The sequence below is a fragment of the Hypanus sabinus genome, chromosome 23, assembly GCF_030144855.1.
Source record: "Hypanus sabinus isolate sHypSab1 chromosome 23, sHypSab1.hap1, whole genome shotgun sequence".
In the NCBI taxonomy this organism is placed as follows: Eukaryota; Metazoa; Chordata; class Chondrichthyes; order Myliobatiformes; family Dasyatidae; genus Hypanus; species Hypanus sabinus.
The window spans coordinates 26,691,643-26,707,447 of record NC_082728.1 but is presented as its reverse complement, the minus strand read 5'-3'; the positions used below and the strand labels follow the sequence as shown (position 1 = coordinate 26,707,447).

The following is a 15,805-nucleotide window of genomic DNA, read 5'->3' as shown; positions in this document are numbered from 1 at the left end:
CTTAACAGCCCTGTACTTCCATCACAAACAAACAAAAGCAGTTGCCTTATACGGACGCCATTACACTGAATGAATGCAATAACTCTATGATGGTGTTTATGACTTATGTAGAACAGTTTCTAACAATGTGTCATCTGCCACCCAACGCAAAGACCCCCCAGCCCCCTTGAATTTACCAAAACTGGCTTTGTGCCTTTGGAGCTCATACGAGCTACTTGTCTCAGGTCACATGGTCTTTGGTTGATGTAACAACAGGCACCTCTGGCTCGGCCAGGGGTTTACTGACCACGATAGAGATAGGAATAGGTGTTTTAAAAAAAAAATCCCCTGAGCCCCAGCAGGACCCATGGGAGACGATTGTGCCCACAATCATCTGTAATGGAGGCCCGCAGAGAAGCCTTTGAGAAGCGATGAAACCACTTGCACAGGCTGTTTGACTGCTGGAGAAACATTGAGGTGTTATGTAATTTAATGCCAAGGTTTTGGGCTACTGCAGCCCAGAGGTCTGACATCAATTGGGGACCCCAGTCTGAAGAAATATCAGATGGGGTGCTGAAGAGAGCGACCCAGGTGTTGTTATATACCTGAGCCACGTTCGCAGACATCATCGACACTTGAGGGACAACCTCAGTCCATCATGGTAAAGAGATGCCTGAAACCAGGGGAGGGAAAGAGAGGACCAACCTGGTCCACGTTGATGTTATCAAACCATCGCTCAGGGATGTTGAGGAGTGCCACTGGTGCCCGAACACGACAATTAATTTTTGCCTGCTGACACACAACCCAGGCTGCACTCCACTTCCACGCCGGGAGGGTGGGGGCGCAAGGACCTGCCGGCTGAAGAAGGTTAGTGTTATGAATCCCGTAACTGGATAACTTACCAGCAAAGATAGAGAGGTCTGTTGAAGCCTGTTGTCACTATTTTCAAACGTTTTTATTTATAAAGGGACACAAAAGTAGGGTTAATACATACTTTCAGATAGTGATCATTGTTAACATTCAATCTAAAGCGTGGGTATAGTAATAATCATTATTAAGAAGTGAGCTCTGCTGTTGTCTAGGGGTTAATAGATTGTCCGTTGGAAATATAAAAGTCACTCTGAAAGTCTGCAGGCCTCAGCCCTTTGAAAATCGCTGGGTTTTGCGTGGGGCGACCGAGAGAGAGAGATTGGGGGAGAAGAGAAAGAACTTGCCGAGTCTTGATGAATCTTCCATGAAATCGGGGGAGCGTTGGTTCCCTCTCCCCGATGTTAGTTAAAAAAACGGTTTTCTGTGACTCCAGCCACAAATTCCAATCCTGGAACCTAATGCACATGGTTTCCTTCAGAATGTCTTCCCGCTGCTGCGGGAACACTCTCTCGTGTCTTCTTGGTGCGTCTGAGGGGCTGTCCCCCTGAGACTCTCCTTTATACTTCCTCACGGGGTCGCAGGTGTCAATCAGGTTGGGATGATGCAATCTCTCTCTCAACCAGCCCACCTTGCCCAAGGGCTTTTCACGTGGTCTCCATGAGACAATAGTTGCTGGCATCTTATTCTGTATCGCTGGTGGGACGTGCAATTTTTCACGTTTCTCTCTCTCTCACTTCTTGGGTCTACTGACCCCCCCCCTCAACGGGTGCTCTTAAGACCCCTTCGAGGCAAGGGTATCCTTTCCATCTAGGACTGCCCTCCTCTCATTATCGGGAACACCTTTAGAACTCTGAAGTTCTTCAAACAATTCTGCCAACCCAGACAGATCATCCATGTCCAACTCTGGACCTTTCAACAGCTTTATCTGTTTCTCATCTTTATCTCCTACCTTTAGGACCTTTCTCTTCGCTAAAGGCAGATCTATCTCCTCTCCCTTACCCCCTTTCACTTTACTACTCTTCGTCTTACCACCCTCGAAATCCTCATGGCACAGGGTCGGCAAAGACGTCTCGGCCAAATCAAAACTGGCCAGATTTAAACTGCTCTCGTTCACAGCTCTCTCCCTCGACAGGCTGCGAGTGACCGCGCCGGCGAGATGGTCCTTGGGGCTAGGGACGGGGCCACCATACTCGCCGGTCACCAGGTCGGCAGCATGGCTGACCAAACCTTACCCCCTGCTAAGTCGTTTCCCAGCAGCATGTCCACGTCAGCTCTCGGGAATTCTGAGGGCACCCCTATTTCAACTGATCCACTCCACTTCCACGCCGGGAGGGTGGGGGCGCAAGGACCTGCCGGCTGAAGAAGGTTAGTGGCTGCCACACGCCTCCAAACAATTGTTTGTGCCTAAGGTGCATTGGGAAGCGGGTGCGCAGTAGGTTTGTGTTCAATAAAGCTCATTTGCTGTTTTCAAATGCTCTGGCCGTGTCCACTGACCACTCAAGCATATGAAGAGGGCCACTGCCTTTAAGGGCACTATGCAAGGGGCGCAAGCATAAGCTCACCAGCTTGTGGAATGAAATGGTTGTAGGAATTCACCATACCTGAAATCTCTTGCACCCCGGAGGGGGTGGGGTGAAGCTGAGAGCTCCCCTCCCCCTTTCTTTCTCCCTAGGCCTTCTCTAGCTCTGTATCCCTTTTGCCGATCACCTTTCTGGCACTCAGCTTCACCTCACCCCCTCCGGTCTTCTCCTATCATTTTGCATTTTCCCCTCCCCCTCCTACTTTCAAATGTCTTACTATCTTTCCTTTCAGTTAGTCCTGACGAAGGGTCTCGGCCCGAAATGTCGACTGTGCTTCCCCCTATAGATGCTGCCTGGCCTGCTGCGTTCCACCAGCATTTTGTGTGGGTTAGTAACTAGCCCACTTTGGCTTGATTGCTTGAAAGATGTGTGGAGATGTGATAATTGCTCGGTTTTAGATGTGCTGGTGAGAAGTATGTTGTATAGAAAAACAAAAAGCAAATTTTAATCTTTTAACACAGATTCTGTTATTTGATGGAAAGCCTGTTCTGCATTTTTCAGCCCAAACAGCACACACGCACTCTTAACAGGCCAAGTGGGGCTTTAATAGCAGTTTTGGGAACGCCCTCAGCACACGCAGGCACCTGACTAAGGCACTGGTAGCCTTGACTTAATACATTTAGGAAAAAAAATTATCTTTCTGGCTAAATGTGCTGAAAAGACCTGAATATATGGCACCATGTAATGATCGGGGTGGTGGCCTTGTTAAGGTGGCGGTAATTGCTGTGTGGATGGCAACACCATCAGACTTGGGCACCATTGGAGGGGTGAAGCCCAAGGCCTGTTTGACCTACGTACAGTGCCAAGGTCTTCAATGTTAGCAAGCTCGGCCTTCATGCTGGCCTGCTTTTCTGAGATCAGTCTATGTGCACAGGCATGGACCAGTCAGCTAGTTGTGGAAATGTGATGCTTAGCCCCCATTTTTTGTCACTGTACTAGAAAATGTGGCTTGGTGGGGTTTGGGAATTCGCCCAGCAGGCGAGTGAATACACATCTGGTGGTGCATACACAAGACCGTCACTGTGGGGAAATTACTTTGCGTCCATAGCCGGCAATTGTTTAGATCTACTAACAGCCCTTAGGTGTACAGGAAATCTGCGCTGAGCAGAGGGCTGGCAACTTTAGCCAAGACAAAGTGCCATGCTTAAATGTCATCCACTGTTGTGCATTGTGTCCCATATGTCCGGTCCGTTGTTCTCTGCCACATAATCAATGGGCAATGCTGGCAGCACACTCACTCGGGCACCTGCGCCGCATAGGAAATGACGTCCTGAAAGGGCGACCATAATAAACAATAGATGACTCCAGCAACTGAAACCCATTCTCTTCACAGGTGGTGTCCCAGCACTGTCGAGGCTGCATGGTGCTTAGCACTTGGAGTTGGTGCTGAAGTGTGCATGATAAAAGCATAGACCTGCCACGGCCGTGAGTCTGCTGGAGGCTCTGCTGACAGAGATTATTGAGGCGGAAAGGAAGGGTTAGGGTTAGGGTTAGGGTTAGGGTTAGACCTGCTTTTGTCTACTCTGGGGCCACGGCCGTGAGTCTGCTGGAGGCTCTGCTGACAGAGATTATTGAGGCGGAAAGGAAGAGGAATAGTGGTCCTCTGCCTGGTTGAGTATAGACTATTGGCCATTTTAGCAAGTTCCCTGTTGTCTTTCACAGGTAATATAAGCAAGGACTTTGCAAGCGTGATCAGGCATTTGTTGTGTAAAGAGATCTTTAAAAATAAAGCAAGCAGCGTGATTGCCCAGGAAAGATAGCATGTGGTCCATTAGTTCTGAAGGCCTGTTATGACCTAGGCCAGGCAAGGAGAGCAACTGTTTTGCTTGTTCAAACTCAGGCAGTCCAAAAGTCTTGTGAGTTTTCAGAGTGACATATTTATCGTGTGCAGGTGGTCTCTGTGGTTGACTCACCGCTGGCTGCAGTGGAACTACTCAGTGATGCTCCGACGTAGTAATATTTGCTATTGCTCACAGTGACTTCTTGCAGTGCAAATTTGACTTCCTCTGTGAAAAGATGGGATAGCATGTTGCTCCCGAAGCTCCCGACAGCTTCAGAGCAACGGTGTTTGTCAACGTGTCATTGAGTAAGTCTGAAACCATCCTCCACATCGATGCATCTAGCACTATTTAAACCCTATACATTCTTGATACTGTCTTTCATATTCTACAGCACCTTTTACAGATGCCTGATTGTAATTATAAAATTACCTTCAGGATAACCTCTGCCACGTCAAAATAACAAATGAAAACTGTTCTGCCTTTGTAGTGTATAGTAACTTGTTGATATTAAGTGCAGTAATCATTGTTAATTTTTTTTCCCCAAGATAATTGCAAAAGGAATGAAATGCCGTGGGTCAGGTGGATCCATTGTGAACGTTTCCAGCCAGGCATCCCAATGTGCAATGAAAGATCATTCTGTATACAGTGAGTTACACAGTCCAACTATTTTACTCTTTGAAAAGTAGCTTTGATTTCAATCTGGTTATTTCATGTATGAGATAAACTTGATGGTATCATGTGTCCTTAACTATTTTGTAATTCACATTTACACGCAACCTCATAACTTTTTTTTCTGGGTATTCTTGTGGCTGCTGTTCAGGCCACCATTGTGGAAGCTGGGTATTCTGAAAAGACTGCGTTAACATGAATACTGACAATATTACTTAGTGTCCTGCAGATGTGCAATAGTCTAAAGGAGAAGAGAGAGATGGGAGAAAAAACGTCTAAGGTCTGAACCCTAGCTGATAATCCTCAAGTGGAAATGCACTTCCCAGTTAGATTAACTAAACTGACTTGAAAGACAGTTTCATTATACATCCCTCAACAATTATGCTGATGTTAGCAGAAACTACACAAAGTACTCCTTGCTGCTTCTAAACATTTCAGTCCCTCCTGCATTTGCCTTCCAGCTCATGGGATCTTCAGGCCAGTCGAAGTGTTTGTATAGGTTGAGTTCAGTAACCCCCATAGTTGTTACCTAATCAACCATTGTTAACAACCATTACTTCATGGGCGCACTGACTTCAAATTAGATACAAGTTAACAGAGGCAGCTTTTAAACACTTCAACCATTGGATGAGCATTTTGTTAAACCCTTTTGATCAAGTTGCCTCCTTGTAGTCCGAAGCCTCATGTTAGCTATGCACCAGATAGTAATTGGCCATAAAGTGCTGGCTGTTGTATTTTCAATCAGTTGCTGTACCTCCTAGATGCAGGAGGATTGTTTCTGTAAAGGGGAAGCCTTTTAGGACCAAGATGAGGAAAAACTTCTTCACACAGAGAGTGGTGAATCTGTGGAATTCTTTGCCACAGGAAACAGTTGAGGCCGGTTCATTGGCTATATTTAAGAGGAAATTAGATATGGCCCTTGTGGCTAAAGGGATCAGGAGATGGAGAGTTGGCTGAGTTGGATGATCAGCCATGATCATACTGAATGGTGGTGCAGGATCGAAGGGCTGAATGGCCTACTCCTGCACCTATTTTCTATGTTTCTATATCAAACTTTCAAAACTGGAATACTGTTCCTCCTGAGTTTTATCAATCGCTCACTATGTTGGTTACTTGTTGTTTTTCTCTGCTTTTTAAGGTGCCTCAAAAGGAGCTGTTGATATGCTAACAAAAGTGATGGCACTTGAGCTGGGACCACACAAGGTAAGCACTGACATGACCAGACAATGAGCATGGAAATGATTATCTGATACTGTGAATAATTCTCTGAAAGCTCTAGTGAGATCTAGCCAGAAAAGGTTAACTGTAATCACCCTGTTTATTGATCTTTCTTGACATGGGGGCTTTTTCTTCCAACTATTAGCAATTCAGGTTTGTTAATATTTACTAACTTCCTCATGGAACACATTTCCTTAGATCTACTAATCCTGTTTTCAAAATGGAGTTTTTAAACCAGCTGAAATTAAAACGTGGTTTTGAACCAACCAGCAACGTGGAACATCACTTCTGTTGGCCCAGTAATTGAACCTTGGATGTCATGTTCATGTAAGTGCATTATTAACATAGAATGCACGCAGAACAGTACAGCACAGTATAGGCACTTTGACCCAGGGCATTGTGCCGACCAATGTAACCAACTCCACAATCAATCTAAACTTTCCATCCTACGCAGCCCATAGCCCTCCATTTTTTGTTACATCAGTTACTTATTCAACAGTCATTTAAGTGTCTCTGTTGTATCAGCCTCTGTCACCATCCACACCTACCACTCTATGTGTCAAACAAAATGCCCCTGATGTGTTTTGAACTTACTGTAATGGATGTCCTCTGGTATTGGCTATTACCACACGGGGGAAAAAGTGCTGTCTGTACACTCTGTCTATTCCTTTTAAAACCTTCTACACCTCTGTCAAGTCACTTGTTGTCCTTTGTTGCTGCAAACAGAGCTCGTTTATTATTACTATAGAATCCAGTTTAACCTGAATTAGTTTGAAAATACTTCATACCATCTTGAGGTTGAAATTAAAATGAGGTCTTCACAGATTGCTGAAATGTTCTTCCATTCTTGATGGTGCATCTAGACTATTTGGGTCATCTGAGGATGTATTTTAGTATGATTTCACCAGCAGAGGGACTTCAGCTGTCTCCTGTGATTACTTCTGAAGTTTATTTTACATGGTATGAAGAGTTAATAGCAATTACCACAAGATTGTACGGACTAATTTGAAAAATGAACCGTGTAGCAAGGATATTGAACTTTACAGATGTGGTTCAGATTTCTCAGTTTGTTCATTTTGCAAGGGATTTCTGGAATTTTAAAGGTGAAAATCTAAAAGTACCTAGTTTATGTTGTAATAAAGCAGCATTTTTGAATCTGGCACAGATAAGAGTGAATGCCGTGAACCCCACAGTGGTGATGACTGCAATGGGTCGGATTGCATGGAGTGATCCAGTAAAAGCAGCAGGAATGTTGTCTCGCATCCCAATGGGCAAGTTTGCAGGCAAGTGACAAGGATAATTTTGACACTTTGGATGTTCATTCTGAGGTGTATTCACAGACCTGATACAGCTTGACCACAGCTATCATGGACCATAACATGAACCATGAATTTGTCTGGGTGTGTATTGGGCATCATTTACTCCAGTTTTATAAAACTAGCAGGACTGGAGCTCTTATAGAGCTCTTGTAGATAGCGGGGTCAAGGGATATGGGGGAGAGGGCAGGAACGGGGTACTGATTGTGTATGATCAGCCATGATCACAGTGAATGGCGGTGCTGGCTAGAAGGGCTGAATGGCCTACTCCTGCACCTACTGTCTATTGCTCTAATAATTGGTGGCTTCTGAATCCAGTACAAATAAGTGCTGGTGTCTCAACAAGATTAAACATGATTAAAAGATTTTAATTACCAATAAATATTACAGAAAGCAGGCAAATAGTATTTTTGAACTTCAAAGTTCAGCGGGGCCTTGTAAACTACCTGAATTAAAATATATTATCTTTTAATCTTAATCATAGACAAAACTTTGCTTTTGTATTTTGCTAAGACGTAAGTTTGTAATACAGAAATTAAGGCTATATTTGTGCCAGAAACTTTGAAGATGACGGCTACCCAGAACAACAGGTTGAGGATTAAATAAAACCTTGCAATCACTTTGTGTAGTTCATAAAAAAAACTAAAGCTATCCAATATTAAAATTTTAGTTTCAAGTTATGACCTAACATCCACCTTTTTGGGATGTGCAAAAGCTTTAAGGGTTAAGCACTGTCTGGTAATCCCTTTTGAACACAATTATATATGAATGATATTGGTTTGTTTTATGTAGAATTTTGTTCAGAGTATTAGCAATATAGATCACAGAAACTAACCCTTTGGCCCAAATAGTCCATGCTGACCAAGGTGCCCAAGCTAGGTTCCATATCCTAAGCAATTCCTATATAAGGTTATCCGTAAATTCAAAGATGTCTTCCACCATCAGCGATTTAGAAACATAGAAAGTCTACAGCACAATACAGGCTCTTTGGCCCACAGAGCTGTGCTGAACATGTCCTTACTTTAGAAATTACCTAGGATTACCCAAAGCCCTCTATTTTACTAAGCTCCATGTACCTATCCAGGAGTCTCTTAAAAGACCCTATTGTATCTGCGTCCACCACCGTTGCTGGCAGCCCATTCCACGCACTCACCACTCTGCATAAAAAAACCTGCTGCTGACATCTCTGTACCTACTTCCAAGCACCTTGGACTGTGCCCTCTCATGTTAGCCATTTCAGTCCTGGGAAAAAGCCTCTGACTATCCGCATGATCAATGCCTCTCATCATCTTGTACACCTCTATTAGGTCACCTCTCATCTTCCGTCGCTCCAAGAAGAAAAGGCCGAGTTCACTCAAGCTATTCTCATAAGGCATGCTCCCCAATCCAAGCAACATCCTTGTATAAATCTCCTCTGCACCCTTTCTATGGTTTTCACATGCTTCCTGTAGTGAGGAGACCAGAATTGAGCACAGTACTCCAAGTGGGGTCTGACCAGGGTCCTATATAGCTGCAACATTACCTCTTGATTCCTGAACTCAATCCCATGATTGCCTTGTTGACCACAGAGTCAACCTGCACAGCAGCTTTGAGTGTCCTATGGACTCAGAACCCAAGATCCCTCTGATCCTCCACACTGCCAAGAGTCTTACCATTAACACTGTATTCTGCCATCACATTTGACTTACCAAAATGAACCACCTCACACTTATCTGTGTTGAACTCTCTCAAGAGATTAGTGTGCAAACTTAAAGCACACAGTATTGGGGGTGTGGTATTGATGTGGATAGAGAATTGGTTGGCAGACAGGAAGCAAAGAGTGAGAATAAACAGGACCTTTTCAGAATGGCAGGCAGTGACTAGTGGGGTACCGCAAGTGCTGGGACCCCAATTGTTTACAATATATATTAATGATTTAGACGAGGGAATTAAATGCAGCATCTCCAAGTTTGCGGATGGCACGAAGCTGGGCGGCAGTGTTAGCTGTGAGGAGGATGCTAAGAGGATGCAGGGTGACTTGGATAGGTTAGGTGAGTGGGCAAATTCATGGCAGATGCAATTTAATGTGGATAAATGTGAGGTTATCCACTTTGGTGGCAAGAACAGGAAAACATTATTATCTGAATGGGGACCAATTAGGGAAAAGGGAGGTGCAAAGAGACCTGGGTGTCATTGTACACCAGTCATTGAAAGTGGGCATGCAGGTACAGCAGGCGGTGAAAAAGGCGAATGGTATGTTGGCATTCATAGCAAGAGGATTCAAGTATAGGAGCAGGGAGGTTGTGCTGCAGTTGTACAAGGCCTTGGTGAGACCACACCTGGAGTATTGTGTGCAGTTTTGGTCCCCTAATCTGAGGAAAGACATTCTTGCCATAGAGGGAGTACAAAGAAGGTTCACCAGATTGATTACTGGGATGGCAGGACTTTCATATGAAGAAAGATGGATCGACTAGGCTTATTCTCACTGGAATTTAGAAGATTGAGGGGGGATCTTCTAAAATTCTAAAGGGATTGGACAGGTTAGAGATAAAGGGGAAGCCTTTTAGGACCAAGTTGAGGAAAAACTTCTTCACACAGTGAGTGGTAAATCTGTGGAATTCTCTGCCACAGGAAATAGTTGAGGCCAGTTCATTGGCTATATTTAAGAAGGGGTTAGATATGGCCCTTGTGGCTAAAAGGATCGGGGGTATGAAGAGAAAGCAGGTACAGGGTTCTGAGTTGGATGATCAGCCATGATCATACAGAATGGCGGTGCAGGCTCGAAGGGCCAAATGGCCTACTCCTGCACCTATCTTCTATGTTTCTATCTGCCAGTTCTCAGCCCAGTTTTCCATCCTATCAATGTCCCGCTGTGCCAGCCCTGCTCACTATCCACAACACCCCCAACCTTTGTGTCATCAGCAAATTTACTAATGTATCCCTCCATTTCCTCATCTAGGTCGTTTATAAAAATCACAGAGTAGGGGTCCCAGAACAGATCCCAGAGGCACTGACCTCCATGCAGAATATCAGCTATCTACAACCACTCTTTCCCTTTTCTGGGCAAGCCAATTCTGGATCCACAAAGATCCCCCTTGGATCCCATGCCTCCTTACTTTCTCAATAAGTCTTGCATGGGGTACCTTATCAAATGCCTTGCTGAAATCCATTTACAGTACACCTACTGCTCTACCTTCATCAATGTGTTCAGTCACATCCTCAAAAAATTCAATCAGGCTCGTAAATCATAACCTGGCTTTGACAAAGATTTTGTTAATATCATTCTCAAACTTCTTTGTCATGACTCCTACGTTGACATCCGAATCAAGACTGAGAATTCAGCTTTGTAGAACTCCACCGAACACAGCCTTTGAATCTACTCCTGCTCATCTTCGCTTCACGGGGAAAGGTCATCAAATTGTATACCAACAAATTTTAGATTAATACTTTTTTTATCCTCAATTCTCCTGCAGAACTTGAAGATGTTGTGAATGCAATAATCTTCCTCCTCAGTGACAAAAGTGCAATGATAAATGGAGTGACTCTGCCTGTGGATGGAGGATTTCTATCTTCATAAAACAATTCATGGGCTAATTATGGGTTCGTAAAAGAAAAATTCTGTTTAATCCAGTTGTAAATGGTTTTAACATTGCAAAGAGCCCACTTCAGACATTTCACTGTTTATTCCTGGGAGCTTTGTGCGATAATGTTGCTGAAGTGTGTCAGATTTTCTAATGCATCTGTTCAAGCTGAGTGACTCTCTCAGTTTCTGTCTTTAATGCGGCAAGGTAGCGTTGTAGTTAGCACAACCCTTCACGGTACCAGAGACCCGGGTTCATTTCCCAACACTGTGTGTAAGGAGTTCATACATTCTCCCCGTGATCTTGTTGGCTTCCTCTGGGTGCTCCAGTTTCTTCCCATGGTCCAAAGATGTACTGGTTGGGAGGTTATTTGGGCATTGTAAATTGTTCCGTGATTAGGCTAGGATTAAAATCGGGGACTGCTGGGCAGCATTGCTCAAAGGGCCAATTCCTCACTGTATCTCAATTAATAGAATCCCAAGCAAGAGAAAATCAGCAGCTGTTGGAAGTCAAAGTAATACACTCAAATTACTGGAGGAACTTTTCAATTCTGCTTCCCATTCTGACATGTCAGTCCATGGTCGTCTCTACTGCTGTGATGAGGATATATTCAAGTTAGAGGAGCAACACCTTATATTCCATCTGAGTAGCCTCCAACCTAATGGCACGAACATCGATTTCACGAATGTGGTTATGGCCTCCCCGCTTCCCCCCCTTCACCATTCCCATTTCCCCCCTCATCTTTTCTCCTTTCCTACCCATTTCCTCCATCTTCCCACTTCCCCTACTTCCATAGCCCTCTGTCCGGTCCTATGAGATTCCCCTTCTCCAGTACTTCATCTCTTTCACCAGCTGACCAACAGGTCTTTACTTCAGCCCTCCCACTCTTACGGTTTAACCTTTCACCTTGTATTTCTTCCTCTCCTTCCCCCGTCGTCTTATTCTGACCTGGTCTGTCTTTGCCAGTCCCAATGAAGGGTCTCGACCCAAAGCGTTGACTGTTTGATCTTTTCCATAGATGCTTCCTGGCCTGCTGAGTTCCTCCAGCATTTTGGAGGAACTCCAATACTTTATGTGTATTACATTAATTTAAATAAATAAGTTTGTGGGCTTTAGTCTGATCATAAACCTCTACAGAGAGTTAGCATTATGTGTAGTGTTTTAAAAGAAAATCAATTAAAATGTTGCATCAGATTGATTCATCAATATTTATAACAGTTTTGGTTCCAATGCAATCTGATTTCTTGAATTGCTGACAGCATGGAGAGCAGTTGTCTATAAGCAAACTGCACTTAAAAGAAATCCAAACAAAAATTTGCCCAGGTATTTGGTGTCCATAGACAATGGAGCAGAATTAGGGGCTTTGGCCCATTGAGTATCCTCCACCAGTTCATCATGGCTGACTTTATTATCTTTCTTGAAACCCATTCCCCTGCCTTCATCCTGTAACCTTTGGTGCCCTTCCCAATGAAAAACTTATCAACCTCTGCTTTAAATATACCCAATGTCTTGGCCTCCCATGCTCCAATGTGGCAATGAATCCCATAGTTTGAGAGAGAATTAATGTTTTAGCTCTGACTTTAGAAATGATAATTAGATAATACACACACTTTAATTTGCAGAGCAGGATTAGTGATGTAGACTTGGTTTTGGTATTATCTGAGTGGTTGATTTTTAAATCCGAGCTAACTTGCTTGAAGGAGGCTTAAGGTACACAAGAAATGGTGGGGGGTGGGGGAGGGATGTGGAATATATCAAATTTTGTCTGAAATCAGATCAGTGGGTTGGGTCGCATCTGTGGAGAGGAAAACAGAGTTTATGTTACACAATGATCTTGTGTTTTTTTCCTAAACTGACTACCAGACACAAACCAGAAAGGCTGCTTCTGAAACAGTGTAGGAGGGCAAAGGAGGATGTGAATGGGCCGGAGACCTGAGGTGAGAGCTAAAGAGAAGCTGAGTCATTATTGTAGAATGCACAGAGGGGATCTGTAAGATAATGTATTGAAAGCCTTTTTTGAATCTAGCAGTCAAATGTAGCAATATGGTGACCACATATCAAAGTTTAAAAAGCAACCCTTTAAAATGATCTTTTTGGGGAGACTACCAGAAGTGATTAAGTCCTTGATCCTCATAAAATGTCATGTCTGTATTGCATCAATTCCCTGTAACTGTTCCATTACAGATTGTGCTACAATAGCTCCATTAGGAGGCAGTACCATCTTTCTCAGAACCAGCAAGAGCTAACTGGTGCAACAGTGTAGCTGAAAGTAAAGCGTTATGCGAAGAGGCTGATTTACCCAATAGGAACTATTCTTTAAAGTTGTTTGTTAGCATTGCCAGCAGTGGAGGTAAAATGACACTTGGCACAGCAAACACAAATAGTAAGAAGGGTTCCTGGTAAGACAGGGACGGACTGACATGCAGTGCTTTCAGCGTTTCTTTAAAGAGCAAACAAGATCGTGAGTGAAAAAACACTGGTCTGGGTTGCAAAACTCTTCACTTTATCTTAAGTAGTGCTGATTTATTTTCTGGACTGGAATCCAACACCAATATGACAGTCTTGTGCTTCCAGAATTATTGCCACAATAGTGTTATTCAGCCTTTGTGGTTGAGGTTATGCTGCAGCAGAAAACTTGCTAAACTTGCAGTGTAACTACTCTGCATCCTGTAGTTACTGTCTAATCATTAGCTGCTTTAAAAATTATTTTGCTTGAATTATTTACATTTCCTTGCACTTTGTGGTTGTGTTAATGTCAATTCTTGTCTAACTGGTGATATATTAGTCTAAGTAGATTCTTGATAGTTGGCATGAACGCAAGTGCCTTGATTCTGAAGAGTCCAAAGTGGTATGAAGCGCTATTTTCAGTTGAATCTTTAAAATGTAGTCAAAACATATGTATTACAAGGATCATAAAGGAAACAAGGTAATGAGTATACTACAATATTTAATGAAATTCATTTTAAAGCTCAATTTTGGGTTAAGAGTTTGCAGCTTCAGAATGTATCATTAGAAATCTTCAAACTTGTATGAATGCATTTAAGAAATTATGAAAAAACAAGACAAAAATAAACACTGATGTTCCTGGGAGTGCCGGAGTGTTTTCTGGGTTAAGGCTGGGATGTTAGAATGAAGTATTAGGGACCACAGGAAAAAAAGGAAACATAAAGTAGCTCAACACTGCAGACTTTCCCAGGGGATTGGAAGTGGAAGATTTCTTCACTTTTTCACAAGCTGACAAGAAAAGTCAACGGTGCCCTTCGAACAGAACAGAGGACGGGCTGCAATTATATTAGTTGCTAAAGCAAGAAGGTTTTAGCATCCAGCATCAGGCAGAGTATTTATTTTCACACCAGATACTCAATATCTGAAATTATAGGTATTCTTGCGTCTCAAAACTATGTATCACTGAGCATTTATTACAAAAGATCATTCATTTTTCATAATTAAGAATATGGGTTATTTCATATATTTACCCTTTTTCTCTTTGTGAATTATGGCAACAGTCATTTGTCCATTATTCCAGTTCATTCCTACTTTACCTTTATCTGTTACATGGATAGCAGAACTACCTGGCTTTGCAGCAATTCAAGATAATCTTGATTACTGACCACTGAAATCAATGAATTGAGCCAGAGTATAATGTGCTTACACTACTATTTAGAGCAATACTGGCAAGGATGACCTGTTAGGATCATCTAGTCACAGAGTTAAAGTTATTCTCAACATTCAGTACAACGAGGCCCTCGCCATCAGTGACAGCTCTGGCTGTAAGAACAGCAGCTCACCAGCTCACGCCATTCTACGCACTGCACTTACGTGTATATCAGTTTACGATCATGATGCACACGCTCTGTGCACATAGCATACTTTGCGTACACATAATAGAGTATTTGCATTTTCAGGAATATTTGTGATAGCAAAATGTCTGGCCATGTTACAACAATGTCCTGGTCACTGACAGTACCCAGATATGCAGTGGAGAAGTCTAAATGGGAACACAGAAAATGTATCTTCAGTAACACATTGTACTGCATGGTTTTGTATGCTTAGAAATGTTGTCAGCCTGCTGCATATAGTTTGGTGCTCTGTTGTTTGTAAGAAAATGTTCACCAACATCCTTGAATGCCTTCCATGTGATTTTTCTCTGGTCCCACTAGAAGTTTTTCAAATTGCCTGTTGTTAATTACCTGTTTTATATGTGGACTGTCAAAACTGCCTTTCTTAGTCTTGGTATCAGTTATTCTGAGAAATATCTCTGTCAAATATCGAAACCCTTCACAGAAATGTTTGTGCCTGGTAACAGCAGATTCCATCCTTGAAGTCTTGAACCCGGTAATTCTGCTTTTGCCTTTGACAAACCCAAGTCTGACCAGGTCATTTAATTCAGATTGAGTTATCAGATGAGGCTCACTCGGCATAAAGGGTTCAAAATCTGTACTGGTATCAGTGTCTTTTTCCATTCATGACTTGTTCAACGTGTCATCTTCATTTGACTCCTCTAGACTCCATGTGTCTGGTGGCTTCTGTTTTGGAAGATTATCATCAGACTGCACAGGACTCATGGCTGAAAATTGGGGTACTCAGTGAAATTCTTGTTCCTAGCAGAGAAACAGACATACTGGTGAGACAGAGGTAGTAGTGTGCCACATGATGCTTTTGCTCTCGTCAAATCAGGACAGCAAACGGCATCGATTTCCGAGTACCTCTGAGTCAAGCTCAAAGATCAACAAGGCATGTAACGCAACAAATGTGAGGAGCCCTGTCTTTGTCTTGGTCACCAATGTTACAACCAAAGTAGAGTTTAAAAAGAGGGGTCTTGCTCCACCTTT

General features: G+C 43.1%; 1 protein-coding gene across 1 annotated transcript in view; it reads left to right on the top strand.

Annotated features, from left to right (window-relative positions):
- LOC132380066 (L-xylulose reductase-like) overlaps nucleotides 1-14,395 on the top strand; it is a 33,536-nt gene extending 19,141 nt beyond the window's left edge. The window contains exons 5-8 of the mRNA XM_059948576.1: nucleotides 4,756-4,855; nucleotides 6,018-6,082; nucleotides 7,263-7,380; nucleotides 10,866-14,395. Of these exons, the coding sequence (XP_059804559.1) occupies nucleotides 4,756-4,855; nucleotides 6,018-6,082; nucleotides 7,263-7,380; nucleotides 10,866-10,969 (387 nt within the window). The 3' untranslated portion in view covers nucleotides 10,970-14,395. The remainder of the gene's footprint in view (nucleotides 1-4,755; nucleotides 4,856-6,017; nucleotides 6,083-7,262; nucleotides 7,381-10,865) is intronic.
- The last annotated feature ends 1,410 nt before the right edge of the window (nucleotides 14,396-15,805 follow it).